This window comes from Pseudophryne corroboree, chromosome 3 (assembly GCF_028390025.1).
Source record: "Pseudophryne corroboree isolate aPseCor3 chromosome 3, aPseCor3.hap2, whole genome shotgun sequence".
NCBI lineage: Eukaryota > Metazoa > Chordata > Amphibia > Anura > Myobatrachidae > Pseudophryne > Pseudophryne corroboree.
Window position 1 is genome coordinate 601458927 of NC_086446.1, and position 27697 is coordinate 601486623.

Genomic DNA, 27697 nt, shown 5'->3' on the forward strand with positions numbered 1-27697 from the left:
GGATGGATATGTGGAAGGTTTTAAATTATAATGTTAATTCCTTGCATAAAAGGTTGGATAAAGCAGAAGCCTTGGGACAGTCAGGGTCTCAGCCCGTGCCTGATCCTATGTCGCAGAGGCCGGCAGGGTCTCAGAAGCGCCCACTATCCCAAATTGTTGACTCTGATACCGACATGGATTCTGACTCCAGTGTCGATTATGATGATGCAAAGTTACAGCCTAAATTGGCTAAATCCATCCGTTATATGATTATAGCAATTAAGGATGTGTTGCACATCACAGAGGAAACCCCAGTCCCTGACAAGAGGGTTCATATGTATGGGGGAAAAAGGCAAGTGGTGACCTTTCCCCCTTCACACGAGCTTAATGAGTTATGTGAAAAGGCTTGGGAATCTCCAGATAAAAAACTGCAGATTTCTAAACGGATAATTATGGCGTATCCTTTCCCGCCAACGGACAGGTTACGCTGGGAATCCTCCCCTAGGGTGGACAAAGCTTTAACACGCTTATCAAAGATGGTAGCCCTGCCGTCACAGGATACGGCCACCCTGAAAGATGCTGCTGATAGAAAGTAAGAGGGTACCCTGAAGTCCATTTATACACATTCAGGTACCTTACTAAGGCCGGCAATTGCGTCGGCCTGGGTGTGTAGTGCTGTAGCAGCATGGACGGATACCTTATCTGAGGAACTTGATACCTTAGACAAGGATACTATATTAATGACCCTGGGGCATATAAAAGACGCTGTCCTATATATGAGAGATGCTCAAAGAGACATTAGTCTACTGGGCTCTAGGATAAATGCTATGTCGATTTCTGCCGGAAGGGTCCTGTGGACTCGGCAATGGACAGGTGATGCCGACTCAAAAAGGCACATGGAGGTTTTACCTTACAAGGGTGAGTAATTGTTTGGAGAGGGTCTCTCGGACCTGGTCTCCACAGCTACTGCTGGAAAGTCAAATTTTTTGACATATGTTTCCTCACAACCTAAGAAAGCACCGTATTACCAAATGCAGTCCTTTCGATCACAAAAAGGCAAGAAAGTCCGAGGTGCGTCCTTTCTTGCCAGAGGCAGGGGCAGAGGAAGGAGGCTGCACAACGCTGCTAGTTCCCAGGAACAGAAGTCCTCCCCGGCTTCCACTAAATCCACCGCATGACGCTGGGGCTCCACAGGCGGAGCTAGGCCCGGTGGGGGCGCGTCTCCGAAATTTCAGCCACAAGTGGGTATACTCCCAGTTGGATCCCTGGGCAATAGAGATTGTCTCTCAGGGATACAAGCTGGAATTCGAAGAGATGCCCCCTCACCGTTACCTCAAATCGGCCCTGCCAGCTTCCCCCTTAGAGAGGGAAATAGTGTTAGCTGCAATTCACAAATTGTATCTTCAACAGGTGGTGGTCAAGGTTCCCCTCCTTCAACAAGGGAAGGGTTATTATTCGACCATGTTTGTGGTACCGAAACCGGACGGTTCGGTCAGACCCATATTGAATTTAAAATCCCTGAACATATACCTGAAAAGGTTCAAGTTCAAGATGGAATCGCTCAGAGCGGTCATCGCAAGCCTGGAAGGGGGGGATTTTATGGTGTCTCTGGACATAAAGGATGCATACCTTCATGTCCCCATTTATCCACCTCATCAGGCGTACCTCAGATTTGTGGTACAGGATTGTCATTACCAATTCCAGACGTTGCCGTTTGGTCTCTCCACGGCACCGAGAATATTTACCAAGGTAATGGCGGAAATGATGGTACTCCTGCGGAAGCAAGGGGTCACAATTATACCATACTTGGACGATCTCCTCATAAAAGCGAGGTCAAGGGAGCAGTTGCTGGTCAGCGTAGCACGGTCTCTGGAAGTGTTACAACAACACGGCTGGATTCTAAATATTCCAAAGTCGCAGTTGATTCCTACGACTCGTCTGCCTTTCCTGGGCATGATTCTGAACACAGACACTAACAGGGTTTATCTCCCGATGAAGAAGGCTCAGGAGCTCATGACACTGGTCAGAGACCTATTAAAACCAAAGCAGGTGTCGGCGCATCACTGCACGCGAGTCCTGGGAAAGATGGTGGTATCATACGAGGCCATTCCCTTCGGCAGGTTCCATGCGAGGACCTTTCAATGGGATCTACTGGACAAGTGGTCCGGATCACATCTTCAGATGCATCGGTTAATCACCCTATCCCCCAGGGCAAGGGTGTTTCTCCTGTGGTGGCTGCAGAGTGCTCACCTTCTCGAAGGTCGCAGATTCGGCATTCAGGACTAGGTCCTGGTGACCACGGATGCAAGCCTCAGAGGGTGGGGGGCAGTCACACAGGGAAGAAATTTCCACGGTCTGGGTTCCATTAAGGTCCAGATTTCGGCCCTATCCATTTTCTTTCAAAAAGAACTGGCTTCTCTGCCTGAAGTTCAGACGTTTGTAAAGGGAGTGCTGCATATTCAGCACCCTTTTGTGCCTCCAGTGGCACCTTGGGATCTTAACGTGGTGTTGAGTTTCCTTAAATCACACTGGTTTGAACCACTCAAAACGGTGGAATTGAAATATCTCACGTGGAAGGTGGTCATGCTACTAGCCTTGGCTTCGGCTAGGCGGGTGTCAGAATTGGCGGCTTTGTCACATAAAAGCCCTTATCTGGTTTTCCATGCGGATAGAGCAGAATTGCGAACCCGTCCACAATTTCTGCCGAAAGTGGTTTCATCCTTTCATATAAACCAACCCATTGTGGTGCCTGTGGCTACTACTGACTTGGAGGATTCCGAGTTGCTTGATGTAGTCAGGGCTTTGAAGGTTTATGTAGCCAGAACGGCTACGGTCAGGAAAACAGAATCTTTGTTTATCCTGTATGCTTCCAACAAGCTTGGGGCGCCTGCTTCAAAGCAAACTATTGCTCGCTGGATCTGTAACACGATTCAGCAGGCTCATTCTGCGGCTGGATTGCCGCTGCCTAAATCAGTTAATGCCCATTCCACAAGGAAGGTGGGCTCTTCTTGGGCGGCTGCCCGAGGGGTCTCGGCATTACAGCTTTGCCGAGCGGCTACTTGGTCAGGTTCAAACACCTTTGCAAAGTTCTAAAAGTTTGATACCCTGGCTGAGGAGGACCTTGAGTTTGCTCAATCGGTGCTGCAGAGTCATCCGCACTCTCCCGCCCGTTTGGGAGCTTTGGTATAATCCCCATGGTCCTTACGGAGTCCCCAGCATCCACTAGGACGTTAGAGAAAATAAGATTTTACTTACCGGTAAATCTATTTCTCGTAGTCCGTAGTGGATGCTGGGCGCCTGTCCCAAGTGCGGACTTCTTCTGCAATGCTTGTATATAGTTAATTCTTAAATAAGGGTTATATTATAGTTGCATCAGGGTTGATCTGATGCTCTGTTGTTGTTGTTCATACTGTTAACTGGGTAAGTTTATCACAAGTTATACGGTGTGTTTGGTGTGGCTGGTATGAGTCTTACCCTGGATTTCCAAAATCCTTTCCTTGTACTGTCAGCTCTTCTGGGCACAGTTTCTCTAACTGAGGTCTGGAGGAGGGACATAGAGGGAGGAGCCAGAGCACACCAGAATCTAAATTCTTTATTAAAGTGCCCATGTCTCCTGCGGAGCCCGTCTATTCCCCATGGTCCTTACGGAGTCCCCAGCATCCACTACGGACTACGAGAAATAGATTTACCGGTAAGTAAAATCTTATATTTGTGTGTATGTGTGTGTGTGTGTGTGTGTATGTATGTGTATATATATATATATATATATATATATATATATATATATATATATATATATATATATATATATATATGTGTATGTGTATGTATATGTATGTATATATATATGTATATATATATATGTGTGTGTATATATATATATATATATATATATATATATATATATATATATATATATATATGTGTGTGTATATATATATATATGTATGTGTATGTATATATATATATATATATATATATATATATATATATATATATATATATCTGTATCTGAAACTCTCTATAGTAGAAAAATACATGGCCCTTTGGCCTCTGTATGGGCTCTGTCCCAGATCCCATGCAGAGAAAAACTAATGTAGAAATAGGCGGCACTAGATTAACAGGTATATAACTCTGTTTTACTGTGACACATACCTGTTTATCTATCCCGAAATGCCGCAGGTTTATAATACAGGTTGAGTATTCCATATCCAAATATTCCAAAATACGGAATATTCCGAAATACGGACTTTTTTGAGTGAGACTGAGATAGTGAAACCTTTGTTTTTTGATGGCTCAATGTACACAAACTTTGTTTAATACACAAAGGTATTAAAAATATTATATTAAATGACCTTCAGGCTGTGTGTATAAGGTGTATATGAAACATAAATGCATTCTGTGCTTAGACCTGGGTCCCGTCGCCATGATATCTCGTTATGGTATGCAGTTATTCCAATATACGGAAAAATCCGATATCCAAAATACTTCTGGTCGGTCCCAAGCATTTTGGATAAGGGATACTCAACCTGTACAGACATAACAATTGACGCTGGTCACTGGGTATTGAAAACTCCTCATATTAAACATTTTAGATATTGAAAGTAACAGAATATGAATACTTTTCAAAGCAGGTTCATATAAATTTTAAAAAATGTAAACTTAACTGTATACTTTCTGTTCTCCAGTAATGAACTTGCATGATTCCTTAACATTCAAATAACGGAATCTATTTTCCATGAGTACGTAACATCATACTTAACTTTTCCTGCTTGTCCTTATATTGTCTATTTATCACTGTACCATCAGTCTTGTTTCTGCATTTTATTAATTTACTTTTGTTTTTATTGTGTTTTTTTTGTTTTTGTTTTTTTATATGTAGCCGAAGAAAACGTCAAAATTGAAACCTCGACCTCCTGTAGCTCCACGTCCTATGACCACTGTTGGGCACAGACGTTTAAGAGTTCTTCCCCACATTGAACAGACTTGTCTATACCCAGGGAATCCACACACCATGGAGTCTTCCTACAATGCACTTTCTACCCTAACTGCTGCTACTAGGACAATACCTTCTATTACTGGTGACTATCTGAATGAAGATCAGACTTGGGAAGCCTCTGCACTGATTCCATCACTCACTAGTATTAACATACCTCCCAAATTATCCCGCGTAGAACTTGAAAATGAAAGTCATTTAACAAATACAGTACTCCCCCCTATTCCCATTGCAAATTTGCCTCTGAAAGATGTTTTACCAAAAGAGAGTGATTCCATATTGAGTCAAAATCTAAATCTGTTCTCATCTGAAGAAGCTTCTAGGTCAATTGCAGAGTCCTTTGCTTTATTAACTGATGTAGGATTGTCCGAGCAGTACGGAGAGATATGCCATTTGGGGAAGGTCAAGTCAGAATTTGAGTTGTCTGAAGGAAGCAACGAACCACCCACTATTGAGACCCATCAAGTGACTGTCTCAAAATCTTTCAACTCTGATTTGATGGAGACCTCTATTAATACCACAGAGATGAGTCCTCCAAGAAGCAAATTTTTGTCACCCATCCATTTCTCCACACACATCAATGACCACTCCTTTCCGAAGACACAACGACAACCTAAATGTTTTGACCTGGGAAGCTTGAGGCCACCTACTCCACACTCTCCTTTCCATTCTCTGCATGTTCGCAACATGGCTGAGCCCACATTTTCCAGGACTACTAGATTTAGAGGAGTCAAAGTTGAATCTCCGGGAAATCAGTCTGATGTCATTTCCAAAATGGAGGCTAGGGACATGACTGAAGTGGCTAATAAGGCTTCTAAAGAACACATGGGCTCACTGAATAATTTTGGATTCTTTGCTTCGCTGGCTCGAAGCACAAGTAGGGACAACGCCAGCAGCAGTATCTCTGGGACACTCAGGAATCTTGCTCCACCTGGCAGTCTTCTGGAGAAGAGAATCTCCCCTCCAAATGACAATTTAAACATCTTCATTGTGAGTATACTGTATGTTTGCTTAACATGGTTTCAATGTCTCCCAGCTATGTGAACTCTTCAAAGTGTTCCCTTACAATGAGCTTGCTGCAGTATTTTAATTTTATTTAATGAAGACATTTAGAAAAATAAACCATGAAAGCCTGAACACAGAATATATGTGTTTTACTATTTTGCTTTTAAATCTACCTTTTATGCATTTGAGTAAGGCCAATAGCCCAACTACATGCCTGTTTGGTAGGGGTGTGGTTAAAAAAAAAAAGGATATTCTTAATGTCGACACTTTGAATGTCAATAATCGGCATGTCGACATATACCCTGAGATAGATAGAATACATTATATATATATATATATGTGTGTGTGTGTGTATACACAAAGACAAAAAATACTCCTTTTTTTTGCGCTATAATAAAGCAGCACTTAGGATGGAACCCCTGTTAGTGAGAACATCTAACATCGGGATTAGTCTACATCTACAGTCCTGAAGTGAATTCAGTATCGTACATACTAGCGCACTTGGATATCTTTTGTCTGCATGTAATTTGCATAGGTTCTCACTAACAGGGGTTCCATCCTAAGTGCTGCTTTATTATAGCGCAAAAAAAGAGCATATTTTGTGTGCGTCCCTCTCTCTCGTGTGTGTGTGTGTGTGTATGTATGTATATATATATATATATATGTGTGTGTATATGTGTATATGTGTGTGTATATATATATATATATATATATATATATATATATATATATATATATATATATATATACACACACACACACACACACACACACACACACACACACACACACACACACACACACACACACACACACACACACACACACACACACACACACAACATTTGGGGGGGAAATATACTGAATAAGTATAATAATAAAGTAGATTACTTTATTAAACTGATTCGCAGCCAGGTGTATCTAAAATAGTACAAGGTCCTATCTATATAAGTTTTCTACTGGTGGGGTCTGTGGCCTTGGGTCCTGTTGAAGTACCAATACGCAAATTGACAGGAGCTGACTGGCTGCTGCATTTATCACCTTGCACTTATCACTGGTTTATCACTTCCTTATGCCTTCTCCAGGTTAATACATCTGCCCCAATTTAGATAGCCCTCATCCTAGCACTGGAGAATCTTCCCAGGTGTTAGGGAATGTAGCTGTCCGATTTAGGGGGGAATTCAATCTGCCCTGAAAATATTTCAGGAGGAAAAAAAAAAGACTTTAACAGCAATTTTTTTGCTCAGTTTTTTTTCTTTTTTTTTTGGTCAATTTAATTATACCCCTTTTTTTCTGACGAAAAATGTCCCGTTTTCGGGCGAAAGCACGTAGGATTCTGAGTAAGTTCTCGGATCTTTGTGTTTCTGTGGCTGCAATCTCAAAGATGTCACTTACAGGGGATTTTTTTGGGGAAATTCACAATAAGTTCCAGCGACGGGCTGCCTTCGGGGCTAATTGAATCCCCCTCTTTAGAATTCTGTAAAAGCTGACCAGCAAGACCAGAACAAATCTTTTTGGCTACACATGAAGTGGTCATCCTGATGGGGTTGTATTCTATATAAAATTGTGCCATTTCTTCTATTTAAATTTCTGTGTGTCAGAATATCTAGGGTAAGCGGTAATGGCCCTCTACTTTCAAAATAATTTATTAATTTTATTTAACAGTTTGTCTTGTGTGGGAAAAACCCTACCTAATAGGTACACAGTAGTGCTGGCCTAACTAACCTACCAATAGATTATTATTTCTTTTCTCCCAGACACCTCATGGGCTTGGAGAGAGTGTGAGCAGTAAACGTTGTGGAAACAGCACAGGTAATAGATACAATCTTTTCTTTAAATTTGTCTTGTGCAGGAACTGATGGATACTTTGACTGATTAATTCCAAATGTGTTCTCAAATTAACAATATATATGAATGCAAAGATGCATCGATAGGATAAGGTTATGTGTATGTCGTGTGTATGTGTATGTGTAATATATATATATATATATATATATATATATATATATATATATATATATATATATATATATAAATTTTCCTCCAGCAGAAAGCGGCACTCAGGATAAACGATTGTATTAAACATCCATAAAGGTCAAGATTTCGGGGCACATAGCCCCGTCGTCAGGACTTGGCAGCATACAAATAGTCCTGACGACGGGGCTATGTGCCCCGAAACGTTGACCTTTATGGATGTTTAATACAATCGTTTATTACTGAAATTGACTGAGTGCCGCTTTCTGCTTGAGGACTGTATACTTTTCTTAGCGAGCACCAGAGCACGTTGAGATTCGTGCGAGTGCAGGCTGCTGCTGGAGTTTTATTTTTTTTTATTATATATATATATATATATATATAAGGTAAAGTAAAGGGCGGCACTCCAATGGTTTTGGGAAAAAAACAGCTCACTAGGCGAGCTTAGATTCAATCAACGTTTCAGGTGTCTTTATTAGCACCTTTCGAAAGGTGCTAATAAAGACACCTGAAACGTTGATTGAATCTAAGCTGGCCTAGTGAGCTGTTTTTTTCCCAAAACCATTGGAGTGCCGCCCTTTACTTTACCTTGTCTGCTGGGCCTTGTAGTGCCACGGGAGGGCACCCTGGTGTTTATCCTTTGCTGTAGGAGTGCCGGTCGTATCCAGAGCTATATATATATATATATATATGTATGTATCGGTTAGGTTCGGCACTCAGAAGGTTATAGAAGATTACTTGCTGCGGTGCCTTCTGCGATCAAAAGCAAGATCCAATGTACAGAAGCAGGAATCAGCGGCACTCAGCAGGCTAGGTATTGGATTAAATAATCTTTCATTCGGTCCTACGCCGTTTCGGGGACGACACCCCGTCTTCAGGGACAAATCATACACGTGTAAGATTTGTCCCTGAAGACGGGGTGTCGTCCCCGAAACGGCGTAGGACCGAATTAAAGATTATTTAATCCAATACCTAGCCTGCTGAGTGCCGCTGATTCCTGCTTCTGTATGTATATATATATATATATATATATATATATATATATATATATATATATATATATATATATATATATATTATATATCAATCCTCATTGCGTCATATGCTGCATATTGATCCCGAATTTGCCTAATGTTGCTATCAATTAGGCAAATTCGGTGGCTTGTGGTAGAGAATTAACATATTAAAATCAATATCTAAGAAAAGGTTGTTGTGAATCCCTGGCAAGTGGCGCAAAAAAAAGAGCAGCCCGTAGGCCGGTTCACCACACCTGAACCTCACCAAAAAGTTCAAATAACCACAATTTTTGAATACAAATGTGTGGGACACCAGAATAACAGGCGCTTAACAGATAAAATAACGGAATATACTTAGTAAAACATCCCTGGAATGTGCAGGAAAGGTGGAATTTCCAGTTGTCGTGTCTACGGGCGTATTCCCCTTTTCTCTAACGTCCTAGTGGATGCTGGGAACTCCGTAAGGACCATGGGGAATAGCGGGCTCCGAAGGAGGCTGGGCACTCTAGAAAGATCTTAGACTACCTGGTGTGCACTGGCTCCTCCCACCATGACCCCCCTCCAAGCCTCAGTTAGATTTCGTGCCCGGCCGAGGTTGGATGCACACTAGGGGCTCTCCTGAGCTCTTAGAAAGTTATAGTCTTAGAATTTGTTCTTTTCAGTGAGACCTGCTGGCAACAGGCTCACTGCAGCGAGGGACTAAGGGGAGAAGAAGCGAACTCGCCTGCTTGCAGCCGGATTGGGCTTCTTAGGCTACTGGACACCATTAGCTCCAGAGGGATCGACCGCAGGCCCAGCCTTGATGTTCGGTCCCGGAGCCGCGCCGCCGTCCCCCTTACAAAGCCAGAAGCAAGAAGATGGTCCGGAAAATCGGCGGCATGAAGACTCAGTCTTCACCAAGGTAGCGCACAGCACTGCAGCTGTGCGCCATTGCTCCTCTCACACACTTAATACTCCGGTCACTGAGGGTGCAGGGCGCTGGGGGGGGGCGCCCTGAGGCAGCAATAAAAACACCTTGGCTGGCAAAAATACCTCAATATATAGCCCCAGGGGCTATATATGAGGTAAATACCCCTGCCAGAAGTCCATAAAAAACGGGAGAATAGGCCGCGAAAAAGGGGCGGAGCCTATCTCCTCAGCACACTGGCGCCATTTTCCCTCACAGCTCCGTTGGAGGGAAGCTCCCTGGCTCTCCCCTGCAGTCTACAAGGGTTAAAAAAAGAGAGAGGGGGCACTAAATTTAGGCGCAGTATACATTATATATATATATATATATATATATATATATATATATATATATATATATAGATATATATAGATATAAAGCTATAGGGGACATAACTCAGTTAGTCCCTGCAGTATATAGCGCTCTGGTGTGTGCTGGCATACTCTCACTCTGTCCCCCCAAAGGGCTTTTGTGGGTCCTGTCCTCGTTTAGAGCATTCCCTGTGTGTCTGCGGTGTGTCGGTACGGCTGTGTCGACATGTTGAATGAGGAGGCTTATATGGTGACGGAACAGAGGTCGATATATGTGATGTCGCCCCCTGTGGGGCCGACACCAGAGTGGATAGAGAGGTAAAAGGTATTAACCGACAGTGTCAACTCCTTACATAAAAGGGTAGATGACGTAACAGCTGTGGGACAGCCGGCTTCGCAGCCCGCGCCTGCCCAGGCGTCTCAAAGGCCATCAGGGGCTCAAAAACGCCCGCTCTCTCAGATGGCAGACACAGATGTCGACACGGAGTCTGACTCCAGTGTCGACAAGGTGGAGACATATACACAATCCAATCCGTGACTTGATCCCGGCAATAAAAAATGTGTTATACATTTCTGACTTTAACCTCTATAAATGGGTTTTAGGTTTGGGGAGAAAAAACAGGCAGTGTTTTGTTCCCCCATCAGATGAATAAATGAAGTGTGTGAAAAGTGTGGGTTCCCCTGTTAAGAAACTGGTAATTTATAAAAAGTTACTGATGGCGTACCCTTTCCCGCCAGGAGGATAAGTTACGCTGGGAGATATCCCCTAGGGTGGATAAGGCGCTCACACGTTTGTCAAAAAAGGTGGCACTGCCGTCTTAGGATACGGCCACTTTAATAGGTACCTGTTGATAAAAAAAACAGGAGGCTATCCTGAAGTCTGTATTTACACACTCAGGTACTAGACTGAGACCTGCAGATAGTGCTGCTGCAGCGTGGTTGGTGACCCTGTCAAACAGGGATAATAGTTGGCAAACATAAAAACATATTAAAGACGTTGTCTTATATATGGGGGATGCACAGAGGGATATTTTGCCGGCTGGCATCCAAAATAAATGTAATGTCCATTCTGTCAGGAGGGTATTAGAGACCTGTCACTGGACAGGTGATGCTGACTTAAAAAGCGCATAGAGAGCCTTATAAGAGTGAGGAATTATTTGGGGATGGTCTCTGTGACCTCGTATCCACAGCAACTGCTGGGAAGAAATAATTTTACCTCAGGTTTCCTCACAGAAAAAGGTAGTCCTTTCGGCTTCAGAAAAGCAAGCGGGTCAAATGGCGCTTCCTTTCTGTACAGAGACAAGGGTAGAGGGAAAAAGCTGCACCAGTCAGCCTGTTCCCAGAATCAAGATTCTTCCCCCGCCTCCTGTGAGTACACACCATGACGCGGGTGCTCCACAGGTGTAGCCAGGTACGGTGGGGGGCCGCCTCAAAAATTTCAGCAATTAGTGGGCTCGCTCACAGGTGGATCCCTGTTTCTTCCAAGTAGTATTTCGGGGGTACAAGCTGGAATTAGAGATGTCTCCCCCCAGCCGTTTCCTAAAATATGCCTTGCTGACAACTCCCTCAAGCAGGGAGGCTGTGCTAGAGGCAATTAATAAGCGGTATTCCCAGCAGGTAATACTCAAGGTGCCCCTACTTCAACAAGGACGGGGTTACTATTCCACACGGGTTGGGGTACCGAAACCGCATGGTTCGGTGTGACCCATTTTATATTTAAAATCCTTGAACATAAAAAAATTCAAGTTCAAGATGGAATCGCTCAGGGCGGTTATTGCAAGCCTGGACGAGGGGGATTACATGGTATCCCGGGACATCAAGGATGCTTACCTGCATGTCCCCATTTACCATCCTCGCCAGGAGTACCTCAGGTTTGTGGTACAGGATTACCATTATCAAGTCCAGACACTGCCGTTTGGACTGTACATGGCACCGAGGGTGTTTTATCAAGGTAATGGCCGAAATGATGATACTCCTTCAAAAAAAGGGAGTTGTAATTATCCCGTAATTGGACAATCTCGTTATAAGGGCGAGGTCCAAGGAGCAGTTGGTAGTCGGGGTAGCACTATTTTGGAAAGTGCTACAACAGCATAGGTGGATTCTAAACAGTCCAAAGTCACAGCTGGTTCCTATGACACGTCTACTGTTCCTGGGGATGGTTCTGGACATAAACCAGAAATAGTGTTTCTCCCGGAGGAGAAAGCCAAGGAGTTGTCATCTCTAGTCAGAGACCTCCTGAAACCAAAATAGGTAGCGGTGCATCATTGCACGCGAGTCCTGGGAAAAATGGTAGCTTCTTACGAAGCAATCCCATTAGGCAGGTTCCATACAAGAACTTTTCAGAGGGACCTGTTGGACAAGTGGTCCGGATCGCATCTTCCGATGCATAGGCTGATAACCCTGTCTCCAAGGACCAGGGTATCTCTACTGTGGTGGCTGCAGAGTGCCCATCTTCAAGAGGACCGCAGGTTCGGCATACAGGACTAGGTCCTAGTGACCATGGATTCCAGCCTTTGAGGCTGGGGGGCAGTCACATAGGGAAGAAACTTCCAGGGACTTTGGTCAAGTCAGGTTATTTCCCTATACATAAATATTCTGGATCTGAGGGCCATTTACAATGCCCTGAGGCCAGCAAGGCCTCTGCTTCAAAACCAGCCGGTACTGATCCAATCAGACAACATCACGGCAGTCGCCCATGTAATCAACAGGGCGGCACAAAAAGCAGGATGGCGATGGCAGAAGCCACAAGGATTCTCCGATAGGCGGAAAATCATGTGTTAGCACTGTCAGCAGTGTTCATTCCCGGAGTGGACAACTGGGAAGCAGATCTTCTCAACAGACACGACCTCCACCCGGGAGAATGGGGACTTCCTCCAGAAGTCTTCCAATAGGATTGTACACCATTGGGAAAGGCCACAGGTGGACATGATGGCGTCCCGCCTTAACAAAAAGCTATAAAAGATATTGCTCCAGGTCAAGGGACCCTCAGGCGATAGCTATGGACGCTCTGGTAACACCGTGGGTGTACCAGTCGGTTTAGGTGTTCTCCCCTCTGCCTCTCATACCAAAGGTACTGAGAATAATAAGAAGGCGAGGAGTAAGAACGATACTCGTGGATGGCCAAGAAGAGCTTGGTACCCAGAACTTCAAGAATTTATATCAGAGGACCAATGGCCTCTGCCACTCAGTCAGGACCTGCGGCAGCAGGGGCCCTGTCTGTTCCAAGACTTACCGCGGCTGCGTTTGACGGCATGGCGGTTGAACGCCGGATCCTGAAGGAAAAGGGTATTCCGGAGGAAGTAATTCCTACGCTTACTAAAGCCAGGAAAGAGGTTACAGCAACTCATTATCACCGCATATGGCGAAAATATGTTGCATGGTGTGAGGCCGAAAGGGCCCCAACAGAGGAATTTCAACTAGGTCGATTTCTGCATTTCCTGCAAGCAGGAGTGACTATGGGCCTTAAATTGGGTTCCATTAAGGTACAGATCTCGGCTCTGTCGATTTTCTTTCAAAAAAGAACTAGCTTCAGTACCTGAAGTTCAGACATTTATAAAAGGAGTGCTGCATAGTCAGCCCCCGTTTGTGCCTCCTGTGGCACCTTGGGATCTCAACGTGGTGTTGAGTTTTCTTAAAATCACTTTGGTTTGAACCACTAAAAACCGTGGATCTGAAATATCTCACATGGAAGGTGGTTATGTTATTTGCCTTGGCTTCTGCCAGGCGAGTATCAGAATTGGCGGCTTTGTCTTGTAAAAGCCCTTATTTGATTTTCCATATGGATAGGGCAGAATTGAGGACTCGTCCCCAGTTTCTCCCTAAGGTGGTGTCAGCGTTTCACCTGAACCAGCCTATTGTGGTGCCTGCGGCTACTAAGGATTTGGAGGACTCCAAGTTGCTAGACGTTGTCAGGGCCCTGAAAATATATGTTTCCAGGACGGCTGGAGTCAGAAAATCTGACTCGCTGTTTATCCTATATGCACCCAACAAGCTGGGTGCTCCTGCTTCTAAGCAGACTATTGCTCGTTGGATTTGTAGTACAATTCAGCTTGCACATACTGTGGCAGGCCTGCCACAGCCAAAATCTGTCAATGCCCATTCCACAAGGAAGGTGGGCTCATCTTGGGCGGCTGCCCGAGGGGTCTCGGCTTTACAACTTTGCCGAGCAGCTACTTGGTCAGGGGCAAACACGTTTGCAAAATTCTACAAATTTGATACCCTGGCTGAGGAGGACCTGGAGTTCTCTCATTCGGTGCTGCAGAGTCATCCGCACTCTCCCGCCCGTTTGGGAGCTTTGGTATAATCCCCATGGTCCTTACGGAGTTCCCAGCATCCACTAGGACGTTAGAGAAAATAAGAATTTACTCACCGGTAATTCTATTTCTCGTAGTCCGTAGTGGATGCTGGGCGCCCATCCCAAGTGCGGTTTATCTGCATTACTTGTACATAGTTATTGTTAACTAAATCGGGTTATTGTTGAGCCATCTGTTGAGAGGCTCTATTGTTTCATACTGTTAACTGTGTTTCATATCACGAGTTGTACGGTGTGATTGGTGTGGCTGGTATGAGTCTTACCCGGGATTCAATATCCTTCCTTATTGTGTACGCTCGTCCGGGCACAGTACCTAACTGAGGCTTGGAGGGGGGTCATGGTGGGAGGAGCCAGTGCACACCAGGTAGTCTAAGATCTTTCTAGAGTGCCCAGCCTCCTTCGGAGCCCGCTATTCCCCATGGTCCTTACGGAGTTCCCAGCATCCACTACGGACTACGAGAAATAGAATTACCGGTGAGTAAATTCTTATTCTCTGAAGCGATTCTTTCTCCTCAACTCGATATTAACATGCAAAAGATGGTATATATATACATGTGTAGTATTGTTTCAATAATGGATAAATATCTTTGAATATCAAAGATATGTAACACAGGAAGGGCTATATTCATCCGTCAGCAAGGCGTACCCCAACTCACTTTCCAAACGAAAGAAGAAAGCCTATCAAGGTATCTTTATCTTGTCCACCTCAGTGTTTTGAAAATCACAGATTTAAATGGTGAACCCCTTTTACCAAAGGAATGAGCGTACCTCACTCACACAAAAAGGGGATAATTGACACACATAAAGGTATCTTTCATTCCTTGTATATTGGATGTAAGGCGTACCCTACTCACGGAAATAAAGATTATTTTCAAGCACATCTGGGTTTCTTTCGATGATCAGACGTGTTAGTGATTAACACTAATTGCCCTCATGTGTGGATGGTTCCCAAAATCAGAAAAAAGGATAATAGTTCACGATGTATCCACATGCAAAAAGTTTGTATTTTATTTAAAAAGATGCCCCATACATAAGGGGTAAAAACAACAGACAACGATGAAAATGGTGTGTACAGTCCAAAGGGTGTTATAGCAGCATGGACAGTGTATCCAAAAACATAGCAAAAAGAATATTTTAAAGTCCAAAATTAAAAGATATAGTATAAAACAATTCGTACCTAGATGGTATAATGAAAAGTCCACACACTCAGCTGGTCAACATGTTTCGGCCTGTCATAGGCCTTTATCAAGACATACTGAGAGAGTGGAAAGACCAGTCTTTTATATGTGGAGTGACCAATCAGAAGTGTCTTTAGTTCTGACATCATCATTACAGGACATTTTATCAAACATGACAAAAACCATTATAAAATACAAAACAGAATATATCACCAAGATTTATAGTGGTTAACAAAGATGTTGAAGGTGAAACAAGTTTAAAATGAACAAATTACAAGTTTTCTTCAGAGGAATCTCCATGGCAACCGCATGTATATTGCTTCAATTGGTGCCATATTCCTTCATAATGGCTCCCAAACTCACAGCAGAACCCCGCTGACTACTCCCAGAAGTGTCTGTAAAGTTGAACGCCCGCCGTGATCATCACGAACGGGAACGTCTCGGCCGCTGTGTAGTGAGATACGCGTCGTTGCCATGACGACGCGATCTCTAGACGCGGAAGTGACGTCCTCGCGGATGTCTGACGCGTCGTTGTCATAGCGACGCGCTGTGTATTTTGGATATGGGCTGATAAGAGGAAAAGACAACTACTGGTGTGACATGATGGAAACAATATTGACTGGTGTATATAGTTAATTCACTTCTCAGCCAATTAACTAGTTGTGTCACCGTGAAATTCAATTGTAATGGCCTCTATATTAGATCACCGTTCTTTAATTGGTGATGAGGCAACCGCGGCCATGTTTGAAAAGGGCAGATTATGCCCTTAAACAATTTGGGGTAAAGATAGATTTCTGAAATATATAGAGATATTACTAGAATTTTCTCAGCATCAATGTGTTTAACAGGGGGAGAGAACCACTTAACTGCCTATATATATATAATTATCATGCTGGTTTGCCATGGATTTTCCTTACCATAGTATATAACATACAGAAAACAACATGTCCTTCTTGGAAAATAATCTGGAATGGTCATCTTCTTCAATTGGTTTAAAAAGAAAATCTTGGTCTATAAAGCTAAGTGGAAAATGACAGTCAAATTCTTCAAATATATATGCAGATTACATGATCACAAAAACCATTTAAGTTCAAAGTCATTATTAAGGCCACCTGGGGCCAATGTATTGCAATTATATATCAAACTCATCTCTGCCTTTGCTAGATGTTTTGCACTGTCATTATGTCTTATATTTCCCTTTATCGCTTTTATTCCATTAAAAGACACCAGCCCCGTGATAGAACAATTATGTACCTGTTTAAAATGAGCCGAAAGGGCATGTGTTTCTAGCCCTTTTTTTATATTGCGCAAATGCTCACTTATTCGGACCTTTAAGGGCCTTGATGTCCTGCCGATATATGCTTTATCACAAGTGCATTTAAGCATATATATTACATTCTTTATATTACACGTTATGAATTCTTTAATTTTTATTGTATATCCATTTATAGTTATCTCCTCTGTTTTGTTCCCATTCACAGTTTTTATATTTTTGCATCCCATACAGGATCCACAACGATAAAACCCAACCGAGGAAATAGTGGATAAAGCAGGTGTTGGGGGCAATGCACTTGATACCAACTTTGATTTTAAGTTGGGTGCCCTGCGATAAATTAACTTGGGTTTATTGGGTAACAATGGTCCCAATATATTATCCTTCTTTAATAAAGACCAATGTTTATTAAAGATTTTTTCCACAGACTTATGTTCTTTGGTGAAATTTGTGACAAAGGATAAGTTAAAATCATTATTTTTTTCTAATGATGGTTTTTTGACAAATAACTCTCTGCGTTCTATACTTTTGGTTATTTCAATCGTGCGATCTATCTTCTGTTTATTATAACCACACGCTTCAAATTTATTTCCCATTTTTTTCGCCTGGTCAGAAAACACCGTGTCACTCGTGCAGATCCTCCTCAGTCTTTTAAATTGACCATTAGGAATGGAGTTTATCCAATTGTCATGATGACAACTTTCAGTTGATAGATATGCTCCAGAATCTGTTGGTTTTATGTAGATCTTGGAACATATTTTTCCATCTTCCACATAGACCGTCACATCGAGGAAGTTGATGCTTTGTTCTTGAATGTCAAAAGTTAATACGATATTTTTATCGTTGGAATTCAAACCTGAACAAAAAAGAGTGAGACTTTCTCTGTCTCCTCCCCAAATGAAAAATATATCATCTATATATCTCGCATAGGACACCAGGCCCACCCCGAGCCCGCCACCTGCCCATACCGCATCCTCCTCCCATGCGCCCATGAACAGGTTAGCGTAACTAGGGGCGAACCTGGTGCCCATCGCGGTGCCCATTTTCTGTAAATAGAATTCATCCTTGAACAGGAAGAAATTATTCACAAGGATGAACTCTATACCCTCAAGTAAGAAATTCTGGAGATTGGTAGACAAGGGGGATGATTCTAAAGCCCCTCGAGTGGCCTCTAGCCCATCTTTATGATTTATGATGGTGTAGAGGGCACTCACATCGGCTGTGACCAGGGGATAATTATTTTCCCATTTGATGGTCTCTAATAACTGTAAAAAGCTGGTAGTATCTTTCAGATGTGATCTATTTAATCCAACCAAAGGTTGCAAAAAATGATCTATATAGTTGGATAAATTTGCAGTAATCGAATCCACCCCAGATATAATGGGTCTTCCGGGGGGCGTTTCTAGATTTTTGTGCATTTTAGGAAGAATGTATATTACAGGAACCACTGGATCACTGTTAATGATGAATTTAGCTTCTTTATCTGTGATGGTTCCTTTGGTTACAGCCTTTTCTACCATTTGTATCATTTTCTGTTGTACCTGTTTAGACGGGTCTCCCCGTAATCTTTTGTAAGTTTTGGTATCCTCCAATTGTCTAAAAATTTCAGCCTCATAAGTTTTAATATCCATCAGTACAATCCCCCCCCCCCCTTATCAGCTGGTTTAATTATCAGCTCTTTGTTTTCTTTTAGTTATTTTAAAGCCCTTTTTTCTTTGTTAGTCAAATTGGCATTCCTTTTATCTATTTTAATGTTGTTAATATCCTCCAGGACTAAGGAACTAAATGTTTCAATGAAAGGGCCTTTTACGTGTTGGGGAAAAAAGATGGATTTGGGGCGAAAGGGGGTAGGTGTTCCAACCTCCATTTCTTCCTGTACAGGCCCCTTTTGATTAGCAAAGAATTTTTTTAGGGTTAACTTACGTACAAATTTTTGCACGTCTACATACGTATCAAAGGGATTGAGATGGTTTGTTGGGGCGTATTTAAGACCTTTTTGAAGAAGAGTAGTTTCTTCCATAGAAAGTATATGTTTACTTAGATTAAATATTTTAACCTTTGGGGGATTCTCATCACTCGTTTCCGCAGGCTTAGAATTATTTGACTTTATTCGTTGTCTCCTTTTATTTTTACTATTTCTAGTCTTTTTTTTGTATGGTTTTCCTTTTTTTGCCCCCCCTTTTCCCTCTAAAGCGTGTTGGTGTGTTTATCCATATGGGATTCTTTTTCTGTTTCTCCCTAAAAAAGGGGATTGATAGTCCTCATTCCGATCACTATCCATATATTGATCATCTCTTAATGGGGCATATCGATTCTGAGTGAAGGTTAATTGATCCCGTTCTTTATTTTGATATGTTCTCTCACTTCTATTTATTCTCTTGGGGAAAGGGATTCTCCATTCAGGAATATCTGGTGTATTCCACTCCTCCTCTCTATAGTGGGTATTCCTTCTATACCTATTATTTCTAGAAGATATATTGGAGGATCTTGGTGGCATATAAGTTCTACGTTCTCTATTTTCATTATGGATCTCATTTCTGATTTTATTTCCTTTTGGGGTTTATATGGGATTTATGGGACTCTATATCTGGGGCATAGTCATGACTACTACCTTGATGTTCATTTTTTGATTTAGTTAGATCATTTTTGTCCCTTTGATATTTTTTGACCTTTTTCTGTATAGTCAATTTTTCAGCCTTTTTTAAACGACTTTCTATATTGTTTTCTAATTCCCTATAGTCTTCTAGATTAGAGTATGGTTGTATCAACGATTTCAGAACTTTTCCTCTTATCAGCCCATATCCAAAATACACAGCGCGTCGCTATGACAACGACGCGTCAGACATCCGTGAGGACGTCACTTCCGCGTCTAGAGATCGCGTCGTCATGGCAACGACGCGTATCTCACTACACAGCGGCCGAGACGTTCCCGTTCGTGACGATCACGGCGGGCGTCCAACTTTACAGACACTTCTGGGAGTAGTTAGCGGGGTTCTGCTGTGAGTTTGGGAGCCATTATGAAGGAATATGGCACCAATTGAAGCAATATACATGCGGTTGCCATGGAGATTCCTCTGAAGAAAACTTGTAATTTGTTCATTTTAAACTTGTTTCACCTTCAACATCTTTGTTAACCACTATAAATCTTGGTGATATATTCTGTTTTGTATTTTATAATGGTTTTTGTCATGTTTGATAAAATGTCCTGTAATGATGATGTCAGAACTAAAGACACTTCTGATTGGTCACTCCACATATAAAAGACTGGTCTTTCCACTCTCTCAGTATGTCTTGATAAAGGCCTATGACAGGCCGAAACATGTTGACCAGCTGAGAGTGTGGACTTTTCATTATACCATCTAGGTACGAATTGTTTTATACTATATCTTTTAATTTTGGACTTTAAAATATTCTTTTTGCTATGTTTTTGGATACACTGTCCATGCTGCTATAACACCCTTTGGACTGTACACACCATTTTCATCGTTGTCTGTTGTTTTTACCCCTTATGTATGGGGCATCTTTTTAAATAAAATACAAACTTTTTGCATGTGGATACATCGTGAACTATTATCCTTTTTTCTGATTTTGGGAACCATCCACACATGAGGGCAATTAGTGTTAATCACTAACACGTCTGATCATCGAAAGAAACCCAGATGTGCTTGAAAATAATCTTTATTTCCGTGAGTAGGGTACGCCTTACATCCAATATACAAGGAATGAAAGATACCTTTGTGTGTCAATTATCCCCTTTTTGTGTGAGTGAGGTACGCTCATTCCTTTGGTAAAAGGGGTTCACCATTTAAATCTGTGATTTTCAAAACACTGAGGTGGACAAGATAAAGATACCTTGATAGGCTTTCTTCTTTCGTTTGGAAAGTGAGTTGGGGTACGCCTTGCTGACGGATGAATATAGCCCTTCCTGTGTTACATATCTTTGATATTCAAAGAGATTTATCCATTATTGAAACAATACTACACATGTATATATATACCATCTTTTGCATGTTAATATCGAGTTGAGGAGAAAGAATCGCTTCAGAGAAGGGGAATACGCCCGTAGACACGACAACTGGAAATTCCACCTTTCCTGCACATTCCAGGGATGTTTTACTAAGTATATTCCGTTATTTTATCTGTTAAGCGCCTGTTATTCTGGTGTCCCACACATTTGTATTCAAAAATCAATATCTAGTCTTTCTGATTTCAGTTTTGAAGTATGACTACCTAAAGTTAAGTTAAAAGGTTTGTCCACTCATTGACATGAAGTGGCAAGCACTAATACACTTTCTACCCAACAAACTTGATATAGCTTTGACTATTAATAGTTCTTGCTGAACAATTGTCAAGTTAAAGCCGTCTGATTGTGCTGCCTAATGCTGACATGTTTTGTTACTACTCTAGAATACAAGCTCTGTAGTGTGGGTAATTTAATTAAACATTCTAAAAGCATATGGCTTAGAACAAGGTAAAAGTTACTAGATAGCCCTGTCCTAAAAATGTTCTCATTCACAGTTGAAGCAACACCTTTATTCCCTCCCGTTAAGTCTGCTCTTCGGAATAAGAAGAAAACCGCAAAGCATTGTCTTCAGTGTGGGAAGAAAACCGGTTTGGCGAGTAGCTTTGATTGCAGGTGATCCCTCCTCTCCCATTTCTGCTTAATCTCATCCAGACATCATAAAATCAAACCAATTAAAGTAGGTCAGGTAATGAAGCTTGGTGGTAATGCAACACTCATGGTAGCTAAACTGGCCATGCACTGAAAGGTTTTATTCAGCTGATGCGTGACAGCTCTGAATAATTATCGTTCAGTGTATGTACATAAGCAATAGAAGTGTCCTACCCTGAAAAACCTCAAAAAAAAGTCATGAGTTTGAGTTTCAAACATGTTTGATCTGTACAATCGTCATTCTATTTCATTCACTGTAATGAAATCATCCAGACTGGCGTAGAGTTTTTCCGATCATCTAAAAAATGTCTACTTTCTATGGAGAGCTTAATTGAAAACACTCATTCTAACATGTTCTATTACTGTCCACATGGTGGGGGCGAGCAATATAAAACATGATGATATATTATACACTTGACAATTAATTTGTAATCCTGTGATGCCACAAGCATCATGAAATGTATTCTGTATGCTTAATATACGCTTTGCAATAGTAATGAAAAATGGGTGCAGTTTTGCCCCAGGAGGCCAGGTCAGATTTCAGGGTTTGTAATCAATCTCTTTAAGGCCCCAATAAATCAGCACTGCAATTCCTGGTCCACCGATTGGCAGGCAGCAATGATCGGCAGTCCGTCACAGAATCTGGGAAATTAAACATGCCCGATTTTCCAATCCCAACTGTTTTGGAATCTGGAAATTGCCCCAATACTTCTATGATATATGGGGGGCCTTTAGTCATTAGTGTCGAGTGATAACCTATTCCTTTTTTAAATATTTTTATTTCTTTCTTTCATTATGAATGTGTCTTTCTTCTGTAGTATTTTGCCTGTGTTGGATTTTATTACATGTTTAAAATAGTGTGAACACGGTGATAAAGATATGCTTAAATGGGGATTCCTAGGATGTCGGTGTCTGTATCTGGGTTACTGGAGCTAGTGATGTGACAAATAGCCTGCATGGTCATCGATAGTACTGAAAGAGATGGCACCAGATATGTTATTTACCAATGCAAGCAACAGGTGGTAAAAGAGGGGTCTTTCCATAGTGCAGACCGTTTCCTAATTGTACATTAATCATTCTTAGTTTTTTGTTTTCTCTGACGTCCTAGTGGATGCTGGGAACTCCGTAAGGACCATGGGGAATAGCGGCTCCGCAGGAGACTGGGCACAAAAGAAAAGCTTTAGGACTACCTGGTGTGCACTGGCTCCTCCCCCTATGACCCTCCTCCAAGCCTCAGTTAGATTTTTGTGCCCGACCGAGCTGGGTGCAATCTAGGGGGCTCTCCTGAGCTTCTTAGGAAAAGTTAGTTTTAGGTTTTTTATTTTCAGTGAGACCTGCTGGCAACAGGCTCACTGCATCGAGGGACTAAGGGGAGAAGAAGCGAACCTGCCTGCTTGCAGCCAGCTTGGGCTTCTTAGGCTACTGGACACCATTAGCTCCATAGGGACCGAACACAGGCCCAGCCTCGGAGTCCGGTCCCAGAGCCGCGCCGCCGCCCCCCTTACAGAGCCAGAAGCAAGAAGAAGTCCGGAAAATCGGCGGCAGAAGACATCAGTCTTCACCAAGGTAGCGCACAGCACTGCAGCTGTGCGCCATTGCTCCTCATGCACACCACACTCCGGTCACTGAAGGGTGCAGGGCGCTGGGGGGGGGCGCCCTGAGCAGCAATATGAACACCTTGGCTGGCTAAAATACATCACATATAACCCCCAGGGCTATATGGATGTATATTAACCCCTGCCAGATTCCTGAAAAAAGCGGGAGAAAAGTCCGCCGAGAAGGGGGCGGAGCCTATCTCCTCAGCACACTGGCGCCATTTTCCCTCACAGCTCCGCTGGAAGGACGTCTCCCTGACTCTCCCCTGCAGTCCTGCACTACAGAAAAGGGTAAAACAAGAGGAGGGGGGGGGGGGGGGGCACTAATTAGGCGCAGTATAATATAAACAGCAGCTATAAGGGGAAAAACACTCTGTATAGTGTTATCCCAACATATATATAGCGCTCTGGTGTGTGCTGGCATACTCTCCCTCTGTCTCCCCAAAGGGCTAGTGGGGTCCTGTCCTCTATCAGAGCATTCCCTGTGTGTGTGCTGTGTGTCGGTACGACTGTGTCGACATGTATGAGGAGGAAAATGATGTGGAGGCGGAGCAATTGCCTATAATGGAGATGTCACCCCCTAGGGAGTCGACACCTGAGTGGATGGGCTTATGGAAGGAATTACGTGAAAGTGTCAGCTCTTTACAAAAGACGGTTGATGACATGAGACAGCCGGCTACTCAGCTTGTGCCTGTCCAGGCGTCTCAAAGACCATCAGGGGCTCTAAAACGCCCGCTACCTCAGATGGCAGATACAGACGCCGACACGGATACTGACTCCAGTGTCGACGATGGAGACGAATGTGACTTCCAGTAGGGCCACACGTTACATGATTGAGGCAATGAAAAATGTTTTACACATTTCTGATAGTACAAGTACCACTAAAAAGGGTATTATGTTTGGTGAGAAAAAACTACCTGTAGTTTTTCCTGCATCTGAGGAATTAAATGAAGTGTGTGATGAAGCGCGGGTTTCTCCCGATAAAAAACTGATAATTCCTAAAAGGTTATTGGCATCATACCCCTTCCCACCAGAGGATAGGGCACGTTGGGAAACACCCCCTAGGGTGGATAAAGCGCTCACACGCTTGTCTAAACAGGTGGCACTACCGTCTCCTGATACGGCCGCCCTTAAGGAACCTGCTGACAGAAAGCAGGAGAATATCCTAAAATGTATATACACTCACACGGGTGCTATACTGCGACCAGCAATCGCCTCAGCCTGGATGTGCAGTGCTGGGGTGGCTTGGTCGGATTCCCTGACTGAAAATATTGATACCCTGGATAGGGACAGTATATTACTGACTATAGAGCATTTAAAAGATGCATTTTTATATATGCGTGATGCACAGAGGGATATTTGCCGACTGGCATCAAGAGTAAGTGCGCTGTCCATATCTGCCAGAAGAGGGTTATGGACGCGGCAGTGGTCAGGTGATGCTGATTCCAAAAGGCATATGGAAGTATTGCCTTATAAAGGGGAGGAGTTATTTGGGGTAGGTCTATCGGACCTGGTGTCCACGGCAACTGCTGGGAAATCCACATTTTTACCCCAGGTAGATTCTCAACATAAGAAGACGCCGTATTATCAGGCGCAGTCCTTTCGGCCCCATAAGGGCAAGCGGGCAAAAGGCTCCTCATTTCTGCCCCGTGGCAGAGGGAGAAGAAAAAGGCTACAGCAAACAGCCAGTTCCCAGGAACAGAAGCCCTCTCCCGCTTCTGCCAAGTCCTCAGCATGACGCTGGGGCTCTACAAGCGGACTCAGGCACGGTGGGGGCCCGTCTCAAGAATTTCAGCGCGCAGTGGGCTCACTCACAAGTGGACCCCTGGATCCTTCAGGTGGTATCTCAGGGGTACAAATTGGAATTCGAGACGTCTTCCCCCCCGCCGTTTCCTAAAGTCTGCCTTACCGACGTCTCCCTCCGACAGGGAGGCGGTATTGGAAGCCATTCACAAGCTGTATTCTCAGCAGGTGATAATCAAGGTACCCCTCCTGCAACAGGGAAAGGGGTATTATTCCACGCTGTTTGTGGTACCGAAGCCGGATGGCTCGGTGAGACCTATTTTAAATCTAAAATCTTTGAACACTTACATACAGAGGTTCAAATTCAAGATGGAGTCACTCAGAGCGGTGATCGCGAACCTGGAAGAAGGGGGTTATATGGTGTCTCTGGACATCAAGGATGCTTACCTCCATGTCCCAATTTACCCTTCTCACCAAGGGTACCTCAGGTTTGTGGTACAGAACTGCCACTATCCGTTTCAGACGCTGCCGTTTGGATTGTCCACGGCGCCCCGGGTCTTTACCAAAGTAATGGCCGAAATGATGATACTCCTTCGAAGGAAAGGAGTTTTAATTATCCCTTACTTGGACGATCTCCTGATAAGGGCAAGATCCAAGGAACAGTTGGTAGTCGGAGTAGCACTATCTCAAGTAGTGCTGCGGCAGCACGGTTGGATTCTCAATATCCCAAAATCGCAGCTGATCCCGACGACACGTCTTCTATTCCTAGGGATGATCCTGGACACAGTCCAGAAAAAGGTGTTTCTCCCGGAAGAGAAAGCCAGAGAGTTATCCGAGCTAGTCAGAAACCTCCTAAAACCAGGCCAAGTATCAGTGCATCAATGCACAAGGGTCCTGGGAAAAATGGTGGCTTCCTACGAAGCAATTCCATTCGGCAGATTCCACGCAAGAACATTCCAGTGGGACCTGCTGGACAAATGGTCCGGATCGCATCTTCAGATGCATCGGCGGATAACCCTGTCCCCAAGGACAAGGGTGTCTCTCCTGTGGTGGTTGCAGAGTGCTCATCTTCTAGAGGGCCGCAGATTCGGCATTCAGGACTGGGTCCTGGTGACCACAGATGCCAGCCTGCGAGGCTGGGGAGCAGTCACACAGGGAAGAAACTTCCAGGGCTTGTGGTCAAGCCTGGAGACATCACTTCACATAAATATCCTGGAGTTAAGAGCCATTTATAATGCTCTAAGCCAAGCAAGACCTCTGCTTCAAGGTCAGCCGGTGCTGATCCAGTCGGACAACATCACGGCAGTCGCCCACGTAAACAGACATGGCGGCACAAGAAGCAGGAGGGCAATGGCAGAAGCTGCAAGGATTCTTCGCTGGGCGGAAAATAATGTGATAGCACTGTCAGCAGTGTTCATTCCTGGAGTGGACAACTGGGAAGCAGACTTCCTCAGCAGGCACGACCTCCACCCGGGAGAGTGGGGACTTCACCCAGAAGTCTTGTAAACCGTTGGGAAAAACCAAAGGTGGACATGATGGCGTCCCGCCTCAACAAAAAACTGGACAGGTATTGCGCCAGGTCAAGGGACCCTCAAGCAATAGCTGTGGACGCTCTGGTAACACCGTGGGTGTACCAGTCAGTGTATGTGTTCCCTCCTCTGCCTCTCATACCCAAGGTGCTGAGGATTATACGGCGGGGAGGAGTAAGAACTATTCTCGTGGCTCCGGATTGGCCAAGAAGGACTTGGTACCCGGAACTTGAAGAAATGCTCACAGAGGACCCGTGGCCTCTACCTCTGAGAAGGGACCTGCTCCAACAGGGACCCTGTCTGTTCCAAGACTTACCGCGGCTGCGTTTGACGGCATGGCGGTTGAACGCCGGATCCTAAAGGAAAAAGGCATTCCAGACGAAGTCATCCCTACTTTGATAAAAGCCAGAAAGGATGTAACCGCAAAGCATTATCACCGCATCTGGCGGAAATATGTTGCGTGGTGCGAGGCCAAAAAGGCCCCGACGGAGGAATTTCAACTGGGTCGATTCCTGCATTTCCTGCAAGCAGGAGTGTCTATAGGCCTAAAATTAGGATCCATTAAGGTCCAGATTTCGGCCCTGTCGATTTTCTTTCAGAGAGAACTGGCTTCAGTGCCTGAAGTCCAGACGTTTGTTAAGGGAGTGCTACATATACAGCCTCCTTTTGTGCCTCCAGTGGCACCCTGGGATCTGAATGTTGTTTTGGGTTTCCTAAAATCACATTGGTTTGAATCACTCAACACTGTGGACTTAAAATATCTCACATGGAAAGTGGTCATGCTGTTGGCCCTGGCTTCAGCCAGGCGTGTGTCAGAATTGGCGGCTTTATCCTGTAAAAGCCCTTACCTGATTTTTCATACGGACAGGGCAGAATTGAGGACTCGTCCTCAATTTCTCCCAAAGGTGGTTTCAGCGTTTCATCTGAACCAGCCTATTGTGGTACCTGCGGCTACTAAAGACTTGGAGGACTCCAAGTTGCTGGATGTTGTCAGGGCCCTGAAAATATGTTTCCAGGACGGCTGGAGTCAGAAAATCTGACTCGCTATTTATCCTGTATGCACCCAACAAGCTGGGTGCTCCTGCTTCTAAGCAGACTATTGCTCGCTGGATTTGTAGTACAATTCAGCCTGCGCATTCTGTGGCATGCCTGCCACAGCCAAAATCTG

General features: G+C 43.7%; 1 protein-coding gene across 3 annotated transcripts in view; it reads left to right on the forward strand.

Moving 5' to 3' along the window:
• Positions 1-27697, forward strand: part of ZFAND4 (zinc finger AN1-type containing 4) — a 123377-nt gene that overhangs the window by 94124 nt on the left and 1556 nt on the right. For all 3 annotated transcript variants that reach the window (XM_063961496.1, XM_063961497.1, XM_063961498.1), the window contains exons 7-9: positions 4862-5965; positions 7738-7792; positions 21509-21626. In XM_063961496.1, the coding sequence (XP_063817566.1) occupies positions 4862-5965; positions 7738-7792; positions 21509-21626 (1277 nt within the window). The remainder of the gene's footprint in view (positions 1-4861; positions 5966-7737; positions 7793-21508; positions 21627-27697) is intronic.